At 42.4% G+C, this 18,599-nt stretch overlaps 1 protein-coding gene across 10 annotated transcripts in view; it reads left to right on the forward strand.

Moving 5' to 3' along the window:
* LOC126982978 (probable G-protein coupled receptor CG31760) overlaps positions 1–13,400 on the forward strand; it is a 158,247-nt gene extending 144,847 nt beyond the window's left edge. For 4 of the 10 annotated variants that reach the window (XM_050835356.1, XM_050835350.1, XM_050835359.1 and 1 more), the window contains 2 exons: positions 1,029–8,984; positions 9,070–13,400. In XM_050835356.1, coding sequence (XP_050691313.1) covers positions 1,029–1,256 — 228 coding nt within the window. In that variant the 3' untranslated portion in view covers positions 1,257–8,984; positions 9,070–13,400. The remainder of the gene's footprint in view (positions 1–1,028; positions 8,985–9,069) is intronic. The other 6 variants (XM_050835355.1, XM_050835353.1, XM_050835357.1 and 3 more) reach the window with 6 other exon arrangements.
* The last annotated feature ends 5,199 nt before the right edge of the window (positions 13,401–18,599 follow it).

Genomic DNA, 18,599 nt, shown 5'->3' on the forward strand with positions numbered 1-18,599 from the left:
TGTTCTTTTCTTTGACGTTTTCTTTTTTTCATTTTTATCTGTGTTTCTTTAATTTTCTTTGGTGTTTGTTTATTATATTTTTCTTTTATTTTCTTTCTTCTTTCTTTATTATTTTCTTTTTCTTTTTGCCTTTCTTCCTTCTGTTCAGTCTAATTCTCTTTTTTTTTCTCTCTCTTTTTTCCTTTCCATCTTTCTTTCTACAAATATATCAGTTTTATTTTCTATCTTTGGCATTATTATTATTATTATTATTATTATTATTATTATTATTATTATTATTATTATTATTATTATTATTATTAAGAAAAAATAGAGACAGTTTTGGGGGTTAAAAGGGCTCTTGTTATCTAGCTTTATTTATTTATTTATTACGGAGTCGCTTTATTAGAGGCTTAAATCAATTATTATTATTATTATTATTATTATTATTATTATTATTATTATTATTATTATTATTATTATTATTATTATTATTTTGGGCTGTGTTTTGGAATGATGTGCTGGTTTAATAAAGCTAATCGGGCAAATGTAGATAGTTAAGGTTTTTATTATTATTATTATTATTATTATTATTATTATTATTATTATTATTATTATTATTATTATTATTATTATTATTATTATTATTGTCGTAGTTCTGCGTATAAAGCTTTTTCTCACTGCAGAATTGGTAACACGGAAAGCTATCTACGCCACCATCATCACCACCACCACCACCACTATCTCCACCACTGTCACCACCACCACCACCACCACTATCACCACCACCATGCATCACCACCACTCATAATTCAGCTGACCATAACACTACACTACCACCATCCCCTTATGATACCACCACCATCACCACCATCACCACCATCACCTTACATCACACCAATCAACACCAGATCACCACTCCCACCACCACCACTCTCCACAGCTCACCACCTCACCACCAACAACACCAGCCACACCACACCACACCAACACCATTCCTCACTCACCACCGCCTCTCATCACCTCACCCTCTCTCCCATCACCCACAGGAGGAGATTCAGAAGCTCGCCGCGCAGATGGAGTTCATGAAAATCGTGCATATGGAGATGAACAACAGACACCTCAAACCGAAGCCAAGCGGGTATTTCAGCGACAAGAACCCAGCCATGGCGGGCCCCACCTCCCCCTCGGGCCCGCGCTCTGACACCACCACGCAGGAGAACCCCCCGGCGAAGCTCTCCTCTCCTGCTAACGAAGGGGCCGCTGATAGGGTCTGACTAGTGGCCAACAGTGAAGAGGTTTGGCTGTAAGCTCCGGTGAGGTGATGGTTCGCCTCGCCGGTCACACAGGGTAAAAAAGGTTGGCTGGCTGGCTGGCTGGATAATTGGTTGGCTCGCTGGCTGGCTGGTTAGTGGCGCCGTGTGTCCATAGCCGTGTGTGTGGGAGGCTGTGGGTGATCTTCAAGGCGTGGTGTGATGTCCTATGCCTTCCTGCCTCCTAACACTCCGTTCTTTTAATGTTATTCCTTCTTTCCTTTCACTTACAAGCTCGTTTCGTCTCTCTACTTCTTCATTTTCTCTAGTCTCGAGGGAGGTGATGGGAGGTGTTCTGTGTTTTCCTCCCTCTCATTCTCCTCTTCTTTTCCTCGTTGTCACTTTCTTTTCTTCCCTCTCACATGTTTTTCTCTTTCCTCTTTCCTTTCTCATTTCCCGTGTAGCCGCTGTGCCTTCATCCCTCTCATCCTTCTCTTCTTTTCCTCGTTTCCCTTTCTCATTCCTCCATCTCTCATCTTTTTTTTACCTTTTTCCTCCTCGTCCGTGCATCCACTGTGTCCTTATTCCTCTCATTTATTCTTCTCTTCCTTGTTTACCTTTCTCATTCCTCTCTCTCACATTCTCTCCTCTTTCCTTTACTCTTTTTCACCTTCTTTCTCATGCCCCGTGGACTAGATCAGCCGGGGAAAGCCATAAGGATGTGTTCGAATCAACGTGTTTAAATAGGACGTTTAGCAAGGGATAGGACCTCCACTGCGCCTACTCCTACTATGCTCCTGCTGCCTCCACGCCCGCAGCCTCACCACCCAGCTCTCAGCATCACCAGCCCGCCCGCCCGTCCGTCCCGTGAGATGCGAGGGGGAGCAGTTTTGATATGTGTCGAGTTGCTGACGGGAGGATGGAAGAGAAAGGGTTGGGTCGGAATAGTAGTGATTGGACGGGCGAGCTGGGAGTGTTGATTGCCTTGCTGGCGTGGGGGCAGCGAGGGGAAAGCCACACCCACACCCACACGCACGCCCACACCCTGCACGCGGCACTCGACGGGTTATGTTGCATTCCACTTATGATTAATTTTAGGGAGGACAGACCACGCTGAGTCCACGCAGAGACGGGAAATTCTACGCCCTTGTTCCAAGCTCTCCCTTCCTCCCCTAGTAAGAGATGTCAGTGTTACTACCAACTCAAAAAAAAATCTTATAAATTGCTATTCGTCCATGTTGATTGAATTTTAAGTGGTTTCCTTTGCCATTACGTTTTTTCCACAACTATACTACAATTAACAAAAGATATTCGTCTACGTTACTGAAATTCCAAGTGCTTTCCTTTACAATTACTTTTTTTCTGGATATGCTTTCCCTATTCTACAACCTACATCATATTCGCCGTTGTTTATGAAATTCTAAATGCTCTCCTATCCAATAACGTTTTTTTCTGGATATTTATATCTTATACTACAACTGACAAGATATTCGTCATTGTTAATTAAATGCTTTCCTTTCCAATCACTTTTTATCTTGTTTTTTTTTTTACGCCACACTGCCACTAACGAAAGATAATCATGATATACGTGGCCATTAAACCAGTGAAAGTGGTTTATAGAAATTCTAAATGCTTTCCTTTACAATTTCTCTTTTCCTTGATTTATTTACGCCACAATGCCACTAATAAAGGATGTCATGGTTTATAGAAATTCCAAATGCTTTCCTTTACAATTTCTCTTTTCCTTGATTTATTTACGCCACAATGCCACTAATAAAGGATATCATGGTTTATAGAAATTCCAAATGCTTTCCTTTCCAATTTCTCTTTTTCTTGGTCTTTCTTTACGCCTTACTACAACAAACTGAAAATTATTATGATATATATAGCAATTAACCAGCAAATGCTCGGAGTCTGGCTGTCTGATAATTAAAACTAATGCCAAAGGAAGGATATCATGGGTGGAACATCTGATCGTTATGATGTATGTAGCCAGTGACCCTTAAAAGCTCCGGGTCTGGCTGTCTGATAATTAAAACTAATGGCAAAGGAAAGATATCATTGGTGGGACAGCTGCGTTTTGTATGTAGCCAGTAACCCTTAAAAGCTTCGGGTCTGGTTGTCTGATAATTAAAACTGATGGCAAGGGAAGGGAGAGCTTGCAACACGGCCGTTAGTTTAGTTTCCCGGCGACAGATGGAGTGTGTGTCGCCTTGGTGTGGGTTTCTCTGCACTGGTAACACTGGGTGGAGAGTGAGGCGGTGTCCAAGTGATCCATTTCCTTGTTCCTGTTGTTGTTGTTCATTTGGAGTCGTGTTCTAAGCTAAGACCAAGAGGAGGTGGTGGTGGTGGTTCTCAGGTCATAATTCTCAAACACTTCCGGCTTTTTCACATCATCTATTTCCGAAGACCAAAAAAGATATTAATCAGGCTCTCATAAGTGTTTTCTTGTTCACGTTCATGGCATAGAATCTCTCTCTCTCTCTCCCTCTCTCTCTCTCTCTCTACTCCATCACTCACTGTCTCGGGATTCGCTTCGTGTCTCGCTTTGAACACGCTCGAACATGTTTGAACACGCGGGTGAGTCTTGATGTAATTTGGCGGGGTGAGGAGAGGGGGGTGGGGGGACAGGATAGCGAGGCCTAACTGTCTGTCTGTGCTGGCTGTCTGTGAGGCTTCCTAGCATCGTGAATATGGCACAGAAAGCATCATATCAGTGCAAAAGAAAATAAAAAGAGTCGAGGTTTTATGACACAACTGGGACTCAAATTCGAAGCTTCGGTGTTTGGTTCAGTGATTCATAAAATGTAGTAATATCTATAGGGCTGTCATCTCCTTGGGTTAAAAAAAACTGTGCCATTTAGCGGATAAGCGCCAACCACTAACGCAACTTTGAGGCTACATAAGAAGATATCCTACTGGCGCTATAGACTTCCACAAAAAAAGTACTGATCTAGTGTCGATCTGTCCACCGTGACCCACAAAATCAGCGCCTCACAGAACAGACCACGACAGGCACATCCAAAACAGACGGGTAGACAGACAGACAGACAGACAGACACAGGCCGGCACAGTCACCCTTCAGGCTTAGAAAGTGACTGTTTGCACGACTCCTCCTCCTCCTCCTCTTCCTCCTCCTCTTCCTCCTCCTCCTCTTCCAGTACTGCATCAAGGGACGACCACGAAGAACAAGGTTTGTTTGGCCAGGTCACCGCCTCACACTCTGCCTCTTAAGTCCCTCAGTATTGGTCTGCACGAAGCACTTTGAGTTAGTTAGGTTTAGTATGATGATTAAGCACTTCAAACATTCCTTCCTGTATGATTTAGCTTTAGTTAAGGTCCGTAATCTCAAACGCTTTTGGCTCACAGCAACTATTTCCCAAGGCCACAAAGGAGATGAGTCGAGTTCTCATGAGTCTTTTTTTCACATTCATGGGGATGCAGAAGCCTTGTTAAACCATCACTTGGGTCGTAATACCTACCCACCATGGAATTACCCACCCACAGCAACCTCGACGGAAGCCTTGCCAAATGGGAGTGTCTGTGTGAGCTCCGAAATGTTTGAGAATGCGGGCTTGAGTTAGTTTCAAAGGATTCATGTTATGTCTAAGGTTACGTACGGACAGTTGTGGACGGAAACTGATCCTCTTTACCCTCGCAAGACGGTGATTCGTGTCCGCGTGAAGGTGGAAGAGGAGAGGAGAATGATGCGTGGGAAAGAGGGCACTGGAGGTTGGTATTATAAGACCTTTTCGCTTCTCACATGAGCTATTTTTAAAGTCCAAAGAGGGGGTCAGTCAGATTCTAATGAGTGTTTCTTTAGGTTCATGATACAGCAGAAGAGTCAAACTACCACTAGGTTCATAAAACTGCTACTGGGAATGCCCACAACTCCTACGTAAGCCTTGTCAAATATGTGTTCTTGGGCTGCGAGATGTCTTATGATACGACCCGAGTCACTGGTTAGAGGTAAAGAGGGTTGTTTTTTGTGTTGGCAACTGTGCAGACACGCATTCGTACCTTCATTCTTACCTGCGCGTTCCTCAATTAACTCACCTCCTCGTCGCCTAATGGAAAAGGTGAGCGAGTGTGTGAGTTAGTTATTCAATACTCATAAGCTGAATATTTTGATTTGTGAAAAGCTGAATACTTTAATCATGATATCTTTGCGTAATGTTTTCATCGTAATATTTGTATACGTAAGGTTTTTCATCGACTCCATGTTCGGGTTGAATTTAAATATGTCAGCAGTTTCATTTTATTTTGTGTCCTTTTTTGTTTGTTTGTTTCCACGTTGCATTTTATTATTGTCGAATTTGATAGCACGCAGATACACGAGAACTGAAAAAAAGGCCAGAAAAAATTTAAGCTCCAGTAATTAGAAAAGATGGAAGGGTCACTCGTCTTTTTAATTAACATGGACGGTAAAGGTGACGTGATGAAGGAAAAAAAAAGACACTTATGATGATGATGATGATTACTAATATTATAGCTGAGGATAATTATCATTGCCTTCACACACACACACACACACACACACACACACACACACACACACACACACACACACACACACACACACACACACACACACACACACACGGCTGTACTGATTGGACACACGGGCACGACAACAACAACAACAACAACAACAACAACAACAACAACAACAACAACAACAACAACAACAACAACAACAACAACAACAACAACTACTACTACTACTACTACTACTACTACTACTACTACAATTACCCCCCTCACCACCACCACCACTACCAACAACAACAACAACAACAACAACAACAACAACAACAACAACAACAAGAACATGACCTCACCTGTGCAGCCTCACGTGACCTGACCTGACCTGACCTGACCTGGTGACACACGTGCACCCCCTTTTAATCAAACACCTGTGTGGGCTTACAGCCGGATCCTCTTCACGCACATACGCACAAACACCTTTTCCCCCGAGCGAGGTATGGAGAACAAACTAACAAACAAACACTAGCAAGGCCAAAATGAAGCTCGGCGGACCCCTTCAAACTTATATAAAAAAAGAAAAACTACGCACATGAAATACAATACAATACAAAAAATACATCACTACTGCCTATTTGTATTTCGTAACTCCAGATGCGATTGATGGCGAAATGCAAGGTAAAAACATCCTTCGGTAGACTATATTTACCTAGGGCGAAATGATTGTGGGTGGAAAGGAAGGATTGACTCTGTGATTGTGTGGCGGTGGAGTGACGAGGCAGGCGATTGCGTTGGACTGTGCTTGATTGGAGATGTGAATAGGTAAGAAAGGTAAAATTGATTATAGAAGCGTATACGTATGATGGAAAGGTATGATTAGTGATTGGAGGTGTGAATAGGTAGGAAAGGTATAATATATGGGAGCTGTGCATAGGTATTTAGGAAAGGCATAAGTGATTGGAGCTTTGTATAGGTAATTAGGAAAGGTATAATTAATTGGAGATGCGTATAGGAAGGAGAGGTATAAGTTAGGTGTTAATACGTAGTGGGAAAGATATATTTGATTGGAACTCTGTATACATATTTAGGGAAGGTATAATGGATTGGAAGTGTGTATATGTGTGTAGAAAGGGCATTGTGGATTGGAGGTCTGTATGGGTATATAAAAACGTGTTATTGATTGATTGATTGATGAGTATTTAGGAAAGGTATAATAGATAGATGTGATGGATTGGTGAGATGTGTGATGTTACTTCTAGTTGCCACGATCTGCGATGTTGAAGTTGAGGTGACAAGACGAGGTAACTCAATTGTTTTAGGTTGACGTGAGTGTCTGTACAGAGAGAGAGAGAGAGAGGAGTGGCATAACATATTTGAGTTGTTTTGTGTTACTGGTTGCTACGATGCTGGAGTTAATGTGACTAGACGGGGTAACTCGGCTGTATTGTGTTGACGTGAATGTTTGTACAGAGAGGGAGGGAGGGAGAGGGAGAGAAGGGGAGGGAGGGAGTGGTAGGCTAACCGATAAAATGATGTATAAAACTTTCCTGTACGATACCACTTAAGTGTATTCGGTGTGTGCAAAGTGGTGTGCAGGGAAACTCACTCACTCAATCTTATGTATGTATTATCTTTATTTGGTGAATATTAGTGGATTAGGACAAGGAAAGTGTTGGGGGAGAGTTCATTGAAGGGAGGAAGGAAGAAAGGAAGGAGGGAGAGAAAGACAGGTGGAAGGAATGAAGGAAGGGACTGAAAGGATGAGGGAAGGAGAGAGAGAGAGAGAGAGAGAGAGAGAGAGAGAGAGAGAGAAGGGAAGCTGGAAGGAAGGAAAGAAGGTGGAGATATAGGGGGAAAAAAAAGAGGAAAGGAGGTAGAGAAGGAAGAAAGGAGAGAGAGGGGGAGAAATGAAGCAAGAAAGGGAGATGGACAGAAAGAAAGAGGAAAGGAGGGAGAGAAGAGAGGAGGAAAGGGAAGAAAAAAGGAGAGACGGAAGGAGAGAGAGAGAGAAAAAAAAGCAAGAAGTGAAGATGGAAGGAAAAAAAAGAAAAGAGGGAACGAGAGATAGAAAGAGGGAAGGAGAAGGAGGGAAGAAGGGGTGAAGGAAGGATATTGAAGGGACCAAGGAAATAAGAGATGCATTAGGGTGACGCACACAAATATAGCCAGTGAAGGGAGTGTAGAGTTAGTGTACAGTGGAGAGGGGAGGAAGAAGTATACCGACATAACCTGATGCTTTGAATAGTTATCTCTCATCACCCCGAGCTTATTACAGACCGATAAAGGAGGAAGGGGAGATAGTTGCATTTATACACGTTACTGTTCTTACTAATGGTGGGAGACTTTCGAAGCTGCATCAACTTAGGGGGCTGCACTCGACACCGACGTTGCCAGATTGTCGTACTCAGCCGCTTATATTTCACGACTTCCTACCCTAAAACTGTCTTCTGGGCTCCAATAACGAAACTCATTTATAGTTATCGTTAAAATAGTTAGATCCTGATGTTTCTTGGCAATAGTTAGGCGTCAGAAACCGGTAAATACTATGCTTCGAGTACGATAATCTGGTAACGGTGGTCTACTCTTATCGTTTCCTCTGCTGTGACTCGTTTGATCCTGGCGGCATCACCAGCGGGGAGCGGGAGCGGCGACGGTGCTGCCCTCTACGGGGATCCACACCTTTGAAAATCTCCCCCACTCCGATGATTCATATTTTTGTACATATATATTTCTTCCTAAGCGAGGAGGACATTGCGATCTGGGGTTAAGTAACTGGATGAACTTGTTTTTCATCTTTGTAAGCGAAAATACGCGATGACAGTGAGGACAGAGGAGTGATATGACGATAAGACGAACCTATCCTCAGTATTTATCTTGGCGTTCCCACACGAGTGAAAAAAGTATGAGTAAATGTGGCTTTTTTTTCACATATATAGGATTCCCCCGCATCAGCCTCTGTACCACCTGAAAAATGTGATATCAAGGGAAATGTGGAAAAAAGTGATAATGATAAGAACCTTTCCCCACTACTTTTCTTGTCATTCTTACACAAGCGGAGGAAGGAACATGATAACAGTGACTTTTTTGCTCTCTATTTAAATACTACTAGAAAAATAAATGATATGGGAAATGCGTGGAAAAAGTAATACTGATAACACGAACCCTTCCTCACAATTTCTCTTGCTATTCCCATACGAGTGGATAGATTTAACATGGTATAACAGTGACCATTTTTTGGCTCCATTTTATTACCGCCAGAAAAAAAAAGTGATATGGAAAATGTGGGATAGATTTAACATGGTATAACAGTGACCATTTTTTGGCTCCATTTTATTACCGCCAGAAAAAAAAGTGATATGGAAAATGTGGGAAAAAGTAAACTGATAACACGAACATTGTCACACTACTCTTAGCATTCCCACACGAGTTAAAAAAAAGTATGACATAGTAACAGTGACTATTTTTTTCTTGTTTACGATTCTCACATTGGGTTTTGTACCGCTAGAAAAAAATAAGTGATATGGAAAATGTGGGAAAAGTAAAATGATGATAAAACGAACATTGTCACAGTACTCTTAGCATTCCCACACGAGTTTAAAAGTATGACATTTTTTTTTTCTTATTTAGGATTCTCACATTGGGTTTTGTACCGCCAGAAAAAATAAGTGATATGGAAAATGTGGGAAAAAGTAAAATGATGATAAAACGGACATTGTCACACTACTCTCAGCATTCCCACACGAGTTAAAAAAAGTATGACATAGTAACAGTGACTCTATTTTTTTCTTATTTAGGGTTCCCACACGGGCTTTGTACCGCCAGAAAAAAATAAGTGATATGGAAAATGTGGGAAAAAGTAAAATGATGATAAAACGAACATTGTCACACTACTCTTAGCATTCCCACACGCGTTAAAAAAAAAGTATGACATAGTAACAGTGACTTTATTTATTTATTTATTTATTTTATTATTTAGGATTCTCACACGGGGTTTGTATTTACCGGCAGGAAAAAAAAAAACACGGATATGGAAAACGTGAAAAAAAGTGGAAATGATAATATTTTCAACAATGCAAGTGGGAGTGTTGTTTTTAATAGTTTTTTTTTTTTTTTTTTTTTTTTTTTAGTATCCCCGCGCTGTCCCATTGTACCGCCTGAAAATAAAGTGGTGGCAAGGGAAACGTGGAACACAATAACAGTGGATATTGGGAAGTGTTTTCAAAGGGTAGACCAAACTCTTTTATATATAGATACCTACATTTGTTTTCACTTGGGTCAAAGGAATAGCTTGATAACATATTAACTTTTCGTCTTTTGTTTTTTCGATATTTCCATACGGCTCTTTTTAAGCCTCCCGCGACGTCACTTTGAGAAGACTGGAAAATGTTAAGCTGTTAGTATTATGAATTATCCACACGTGGTTTTATCTTGAAAATAAAGGAAAAGGAATGTTGACTGAGTGCTTTGAAGTTTGAAGCCTATAATATCTTGTGGACTGAGATCGTCACTTTGGGAAGAATGGAAAATGTTGAACTGTTCGTATCATAACTTATTCCCACGTGATTTTATCTAGAAAATGAAGGAAAAAGAATGTTGACTGAGTGCTTTCAAGTTTGAAGCCTATAATATCTTGAGGACTGAGATCGTCACTTTGGGAAGACTGGAAAATGTTGAACTGTTCGTATCATAACTTATTCCCACGTGGTTTTATCTTGAAAATGAAGGAAAAGGAATGTTGACTGAGTGCTTTCAAGTTTGAAGCCTATAATATCTTGTGGACTGAGATCGTCACTTTAGGAAGAATGGAAAATGTTGAACTGTTCGTATTATAAATGATTCCCACGTGGACTTATTGCGAAAAAGAAACTGTTGATATGTGAGTGTTTTGATGCCTAAGATATTCGTGTACTGAGAACGTCATTTTGGGAAGAACGGAAAATTATCAAAGTGTAACTATTATAAATGATTCCCACGTGGACATATCTATCAGCATCGCCGCAGTATTGTCTTGAGAAAAAACTATTGATATGTGAGTGCTTTGTTGCCTAAAATATTTCTTGTGGTCTGGGTATGTAACTTAAGGAAAAACGGAAAATTATCAAAGTGTGAGTATTATAAATCATTTCCACGTGGACTTAGAATGAAAGAGAAAAGAAATGTTGATACGTGAGTGATATGAAGCCTACAGTACCTCATGGCTAAGAACGTCACTTTGGAGAGAATGAAAAATTATAAAAGTGAGTATTATAAATTATTCGAAGCCTACAATACCTCGTGGCTAAGAACGTCACTTTGGAGAGAATGGAAAATGCTAAAAAGTGTGAGTATTATAGATTAGTCCCCCGTGGACTTATTTATCACCTCCCCAAAAATAAGTTGATGACCTGTGAGTACTTTGACGCCTAAATTCTCCCGTGGCTGAGGAGAGGAGCAGTCGATTACGCGCTGCCTGAGCCCCTTTCGATACTGTACGCAGCCTGTCGTAGTTGAGTGTGCCTTTCTTCGGTCCGATTCGTTTTCTCTCACTCCGCCGATTCGTTTTCTTTCAAGCCGCGTTGGGGTGACTTAAAGAACTAACCGCAAAGGGGATGGTCAAGTTCTGGGCATATGCTATAAGCTGCGCGTGACCTCGGTGCTCATCTCCGTCTCATTGCCCCCTAAGCTTGTGGTGGGTGAGAACTCGCTACCCAGGAACATTGATTAGTGTGACATCCAGGTTAGCACAGTTTGCCTTCCCCAGGTAGACCCATTTCTCGACCAGTTGGGTGAGCTCGGCGCCGACTGACCTGGGCTGGGATTCGAACCTGTGCCCGCGGATCCGTAGGTAGATGTGCTAAACACTAGACCACAGAAAACGAAGGTTGTGCGGTTGAGGGGATGACTGAAGTATATAACATTAAAGAACGAATCGTAATTTTTGAAGCGGTGACACACGAGCTCAGTTTCCGGCATCTTGTTCGTCTCCGATTATTATTATTATTATTATTATTATTATTATTATTATTATTATTATTATTATAAATGGACATCAAGGGAAGAAAAAGACCCAGAGTCCCCTCACTGAGCATACTGTAAAAATAAATCAATAAAATGACTGGAATAAGAATGAAAAGGGGGACTAAAATAATTCTTCAACCTTAATACGGACAACGCCTGGAGCCCCCACGAAGGTATACTGACCCTGATAAGCTTTTGTGACGTTCTGTGAATGCATAAGAGCGGACATGTTCGTGGGGTGCAAGAAAGTCTGGATGCTGGTGTCTATGACTTGCAAACCTAACCCCCTCACCACTCTTTGGGTCATATTCTTAAACATTTCGACGCCCAAGCTCACATATTTAACAAGGCTTTCGTAAGAGTTTGGGTCATTTCCTTAGGTAGTTTAATGACACTGGTGGTAGTCTGACCCCTCTTTTCTGCCATGAACCTAAAATAACACTCATAAAAAACCGATTGATCTTCTTTTTAACCTTTGGAATTAGTTGATGTGAAAGGCGGAAGCGTCTGAGAATACCAACCTTTGTGTCTCCTGCCCAACCATTAATGGGTCATAGGATTATTTTTCGCCCTTATGAAGCATTCGCAGCAGGTTTCAGACCCAGAAGAACTATGGGCCTCCAGAAGTCGACGTACAATCGGTAAAAATTTATTGAATATCCACGGGTCGACTGAATAGTATTTGAGCAGCATCTATAGACATGGTGTTGTGTTGGTTAGGTGGGTACCCAAGGGTGTTCGGTACTGTTTTACCCAACTGTACATCTTGTTGTTATGAAGGGGCGAGATGCCATGTTGAGTTTCGGTCGTGCGTCGCGCCGGTAGTTCAGTGTTCGTGAGAGCACAGGATGACGCCGCGAGATGCCGAAAACAAATGCTCGTGTGTCACCCGCTCGAGCTTCAAGGAGACGATGCAAGGGGATTGTAACCTTCACGGGGATGACTTAAGAGGGATGTAACCTTTAAGAAGAAAATGATGAATGAATTGTAACCTTTATAGGGCTGACGAGCGGATTGTAACCTTTAAAAAATTACTATGGAGGATTGTAAACTTTAAAGAATAACTGTAGAGGATTGTGAGCTTAAAAATGATGTCTAGAGGATTGTAACTTTCAAAGGAGGACTCTAGAGGATTGTAACCTTTAAAGAATGATGACTAGAGGGTTGTAATCTTTAAAGGAGGGGTCTAGAGGATTGTAAACTTTAAAAATGATGGCTGGAGGGTTGTAACCTTTGAAGAATGATGACTAAGAGGGTTGGATGTCTCTAGAGGGTTGTAACCTTTGGGGGATGAGTCGTAGAGGGTTGTAAGTTCTGAGGGGCGAGTGGAGAATTAATTAAGCGTCGCCGGCGTTGATGTTGTCCGTGGGTCACCGTCTCTATACCATCAGTGTTCAGTGTGAAATACTCTCCTGCAGTACCGCCTATGTGTTACTTCCTCCCACCAATGGAGCCTACTGCGTATTCCAAAAAACTTATAGTCATAAATATATTCAGCGTACTGTTATTTGAGCATGGATATATTATTCTATACTTAATCTATAATATATTGTAGGTTTCATGTACAATTCATGTGTTGTATCGGTTACCCCAATAGTAGGTTTAAGTGGATCATTATAATGGATAAGGAGTGGATTTATTATGTTTAGGTTATAACACTACGAGGAATGAAGATAGTGGGAAGGATCTGTTGGTCTTGATTAACCCTCTGTGTGTGTGTGTGTGTGTGTGTGTGTGTGTGTGTGTGTGTGTGTGTGTGTGTGTCGAAATTATGTAATGTATCAATAATATCTGTATCATGGTGCAAGGTGGAACATAGATGTATTTTCCCATCCTAAGAACCAGGAAAGGGAAAGCTGAGATCGTATGTTATGCTGCGCGTTGGGTCGGTGCTCGTCTCCGCCTCACCCAAGGATCAGAGAGAGAGAGAGAGAGAGAGAGAGAGAGGATATTTCGCGCCGACGTCATTGTTATGACGTCACAGGGAACGATGACGTCACGCCCGCATCTCGTGCGCACTGGTGCCCAAAGCCATGGCGAAAGCATGGGAAAGCCCCTTCTATTACGTTATTTCAATGCAGCAGAATATGAAACTAGTGCAGAATGAAACTTTTGTAATAGGCTGGAACATTTATGCACCAAATCGAGAAAATTAACCAAGAGAACAGCAAAAAATGCTGAAGTTGAGCTGTCACAGATGCTGTATTTCGTCCATACTATACTATATGTGTGTTTCATATTTCCTTCTTGTATCCCTACCAAAATATCGGTGACTGAAACAGTAGGGAATGCCGTACCTTTCTCTTATAGTGACGCAAACACTAGCTTAGCCTACTATAATACATAATGTGACATATGCCTCACTAATTTTCCAGGAATTTTAATGTTTTGGTTAATCTATCCAACCACTGCTTCTAATGTACCGAAAAAAATAGCATGGGGAGTGCATAGGATACTTCTTTTGCTTCACATTTGTGAAGGTTTTATAGGTATACTGGTCATACCAATTTGAGAACCCAGCCCCTAGTTGGTGTGACAAATTTGGTAGTATAATTATAAAGATGGTGCAACGTACGTACTGAGAATGTTAACTGTTAAACAGTTCATGTGACTGTGAAAGTCTCTTGGCACATTTCCTGTCCTTAGTGACTCCCTGTAAATCAATGTGAGAGGCTTGCGCAAAGCAGATGCACAATCAATCGATCAATAAATCAACATCAATCAATAGCTCTGAAGCCACTGGCACCTGTAAATGGCACTGGAGGAGGGCCTGAATCATCATCTGGGACGTGCAGCCACTCGCCTGTCCCTGCACTCAACACAACACTCGCCCCGCCACCACCAGTCACCTTAATTTTTTATTCATCTTCACTGCTTCACTATACATACCTGCACGTTGTTTTGATGGAATATGTACAGATGGTACAGCCCCTGGCTTCAGTGCCCTTGTAGCGTTTAGTCCCCAAGTGGCACCATCACTCCTTGGAGAATAATAACTTTTTATGAAGTGACGATCGAGAACACACGCGGCATTTCTGGCGTCATATTTATCTGCCCGTCGACGCGCTATTTTCCTCTTCCGACAGGTTTTCTTGTCTCTGGGGAACCTGTGAAACCTTAGGCCACTCTCTCCTAAGTTCCTTGTGTTGCTGGAACGCACAAACACCGCACAAACACCCATTTTAGCTTCTTAAAAAAGGGGGTTGGGCTCCAGTGGGCACCAGTCAAACAGCTGGCGGGCGTGACGTCACAAGCGCGGTGCATGATGGGAAAACAAATGCTCAGTGAAATATCCGCTCGCTCTCTGCACCGGCCTGAGTCTGTGCCGCGGGTAAGGTCCAGCCCCCGGGACTCAGGGAAAGTGTGGCATCCGGGTTATGACAGTTTACTTTCCCCAGATTTCCCCAGGTAACCCGTTTATCGGCTAGCATGAGAGGGAGGAGGAACAGCTGGATGATCTACGCACCGACTGACCAGGGCTGGGATCGAACCCTGGCCCCGAGGATTGATGGGTAGGAGTACTAACCACTGTGCCAGGGAGGCGCGTAAATTATGGGGATTGTGTTTGTCTTTGCCTCACCGTGGGACACAAACAAGGCCTTACTCTGTTCACTTGACGCCATTTTACTCGGTACCGCAATCTCCCTCTTCCTAGCCTCTTCCTCCTCCTCCTCCTCCTCCTACTCTTGGTCATGCTATTTCTTCTCATCTTCCTCCATCATCTGCTCCTCCTGCTCCTCCCCCAACTTCTCCATCATATTTTTTCCCTCCTTTTCTCTCTAATGATAAATAAAAACATTGAATATACTAGCCATGCCAAGACAAGCTGAGATAGTCCAGTCGTATTCGAACCGCTACGCGCAGGTTCGAATCCTATCTGGGTTGTCTCACGGAGTATATAGGTCGGTATTATCAGACGCCTCCTCCCCTAACATCAACAACTTTCAAAGGCCGAAAATTATATCAATCGCTTTCTAATGAGTTTTTTTTAGGTTAATGGTACAGAATAATGATCAAACTACCAGTGGAGTCATACAACTACCTCTGCAAATGCCCAACACTCCTACGAAAGCCTATACAGTTATGTGTGCTGGGGCGCCGAGATGGTTAAGAATATGACCTTACTGTTTTGCCCGTGACTGTACTGGTGTTCTGAAGGTTCCTGTGTAATCTATGACTGTCTTCTACTCGCCCCTGGATGTATTGGGCGAGGAAGAAGAGAAAGAAGAAAACAAGGAGGAGGATGTGAAGGAGCCGAATAGGGGAAGATAACATGAGCAGAGAGAGTTACCAGCAACATGTTTAGAAAAGACGGAGGGGAGGCTTAATTAACAAGAGGGTCTCACAAATTAATATAATGGTAAATAAATTGTAATGATAAGTAAATGAGTTAAATTAAACAGTAGAAGCCTAGGAAATAATAAGAACCTTATTAATAGCCTATCCTTTCTATCCCCCACCGGCTGACTGGAGGTGAAAATCGTATATACTAGATGTTGTTATTATTATTTTTCTTACAGCAAAGGAAGCAGTTCAAGGGCAAAAAAACAAAATGAAGGCAAAACAAGCCCGCTAATCACTGCTCCCATAGAAAGAGGTACAGCCCCTACGTAGTGAGGTTTTCAAAAGAGAGGTCAATTCCAGAGGTTAAATAAATGAAAATGAACGTAAAAAAGACAGTAATAGTAAATAAGTGTAAATAAATACCAAGGAAATCATAAAAATCCTATTAATATTCTGTTTTTATACCACACGCACTGAAAATCACTCAAGGGGAGAATACTCAGATTAGTATTGGAACATGGCGCTGATGAGGGTGACCGAAAACAGTTCCCACAAATCCCTCGGTATCGCCTACATCCTCCTCGTCAACGCCATTCCTCAACCACCACGAGGGACTTCAGAGAGCGGCCGTCCATTGAGAGGTGAGGTTACTGCGTGTACGATCCCTAAAACACTATAAAGAGCGATATGGTGTGAAGGCTGGGAACTGTCAAGGGTTTGTTTACATTTATATATATAGGGTAGAAGGGGCTGGGGTGGTTGAGGGAGAGATCCACTTGTTCTGCAGTTTTACCGTATTTCCTTGTTTATTTGATTTTTTTTTTACAGTCGTTACATTTTTACATTCGTCGTGGGAGTGATATTGTGATGCCTAAGCTAATCTTTTTGGTTAGTCGTGTCTGCGAATTTGTCTCCTAGCACAGTCCTGCTTTCAACGGTGATACTCGTATGTCTGTGTAGCTGTCGGTCTTTCTCTCTCTCACGTGCTTTCAATGGCATTATTTCAGGAACGCCTCACCGTCTGTCTGTCTGTCTATCTTTGAATTTCTCTGTCTCCCTTTGTCTGTCTATCTCTCACTCACTTGCTTTGGTTAATCTGTCTGTCTATCACTCTCACTTACATGCTTTCAACGGTGTTATTCCAGCCATGCCTCACCGTCTGTATGTCTGTGTATCTTTGCCTGTCTTCCTCTGTCTTTCTTTCTTTGTCTGTCTACCTGTCAGGAAATCACATGCTTTCATCGTTGTAATCCCAGCAACGCCTCAACGTGTGTCTGTCTGTCAGTCTGTCTTTGTCTTTCTTTTTCTGTGCATCTCACTCACATACTTTCAACAGTTCTTCCAGCCATCCCTCAATGTGTCTGTGTCTGTGTCTGTCTGTTTCTTTTCTCAGTCTGCCTTTGTTAATCTATCTGTGTTTATCTTTCTCTCACTCACATCAGTCACATGCTTTCAACGCTCATTATTCCAGCCATCCCTTAACGTCTGTCTGTCTGCCTTTCTCTGACTCACATGTTCTCAACGTTATCATTCCAACAACGCCTCCACGTATCTCTGCGAGGGACACCTTTGTGCTGAATGAAGTATTTCGGGCACATGCAACACACTGCCGTATTGCTTTACCGTCGTACATCATTCATTCGTGAGATATTAAATTCTTAAAATATGGTCTGGGTCGTGGGGGGACAACATATCGAGGGATTTTTTCCGTTAATCGCATATTGGCAGCGGGGCACAGGCTAGGTTAGTTAGGGTCAGGTCAGGTTACGTTAGGTTATTTTGGTTAGAATCGTAAGATCATGTCAAATTAGATTGGTTTAGATCTAGTTGAGTTAGGTCGTCAGGTTGCTTGGGTAGATTCAGTTAGGCTAAGTTCAGGATGGACGCGGGTTCGAATCCTGGCCGCCGCACAGCTGAGGTTTTTCAGTCACCGCCGAGTGGCCTAAGACTACCCACATGCTGGCCTGAAGAAAACCCATCAACCCGGGCTCTAGATAACCTCCCCAAGGAGAGGCTCAAAGATGCGTTCCGGGGGGCAGCATGAGCCAACACAAGATGGCGCCACTAGAAACACTCGGCTGCGCCAGAACGGGCTGGGCAAACCATCAGGCCCCACCGGGAAGAAGCCTACCGGCGCAATAGGTCGCGACGTAAAAAAAAAAAGAAAAAAAAATCAAGCCAGGTTAGATTAGGTTAGATTTATTGTTACATTAGGTTAGATTTAATCATGTTGGGGGAGGGCAGTTTAGATTAGGTTATATATAGTTTGGTTAGTTGTTTACAGTAAATGCGCTTCTCTGCACTTCTGGTTGTTGTCACTGGCGGGCGGAAGGGGGGAGGGGGGGGTGACTTCTGCAATACTACCCTTTCATCACGACAAACCGTCAATATCTGCCCAGTGAGTTGCGTGATTATACATATACGGCATCCAGTACATTCATTCACCATTCTGATTCTGTGCGACTAAAAGAGGCATGCGTGTTTGAATATTGATGAAAAAAAAATTAACAGAGCGCGCGCCATGTAGGGTAACTGTGTGTGTGTGTGTGTGTGTGTGTGTGTGACTAGAGCGGGAGTGAGGGAAGGAGATCAGTGAAGGAA

The sequence above is a fragment of the Eriocheir sinensis genome, chromosome 52, assembly GCF_024679095.1.
Source record: "Eriocheir sinensis breed Jianghai 21 chromosome 52, ASM2467909v1, whole genome shotgun sequence".
NCBI classification, from domain to species: domain Eukaryota; kingdom Metazoa; phylum Arthropoda; class Malacostraca; order Decapoda; family Varunidae; genus Eriocheir; species Eriocheir sinensis.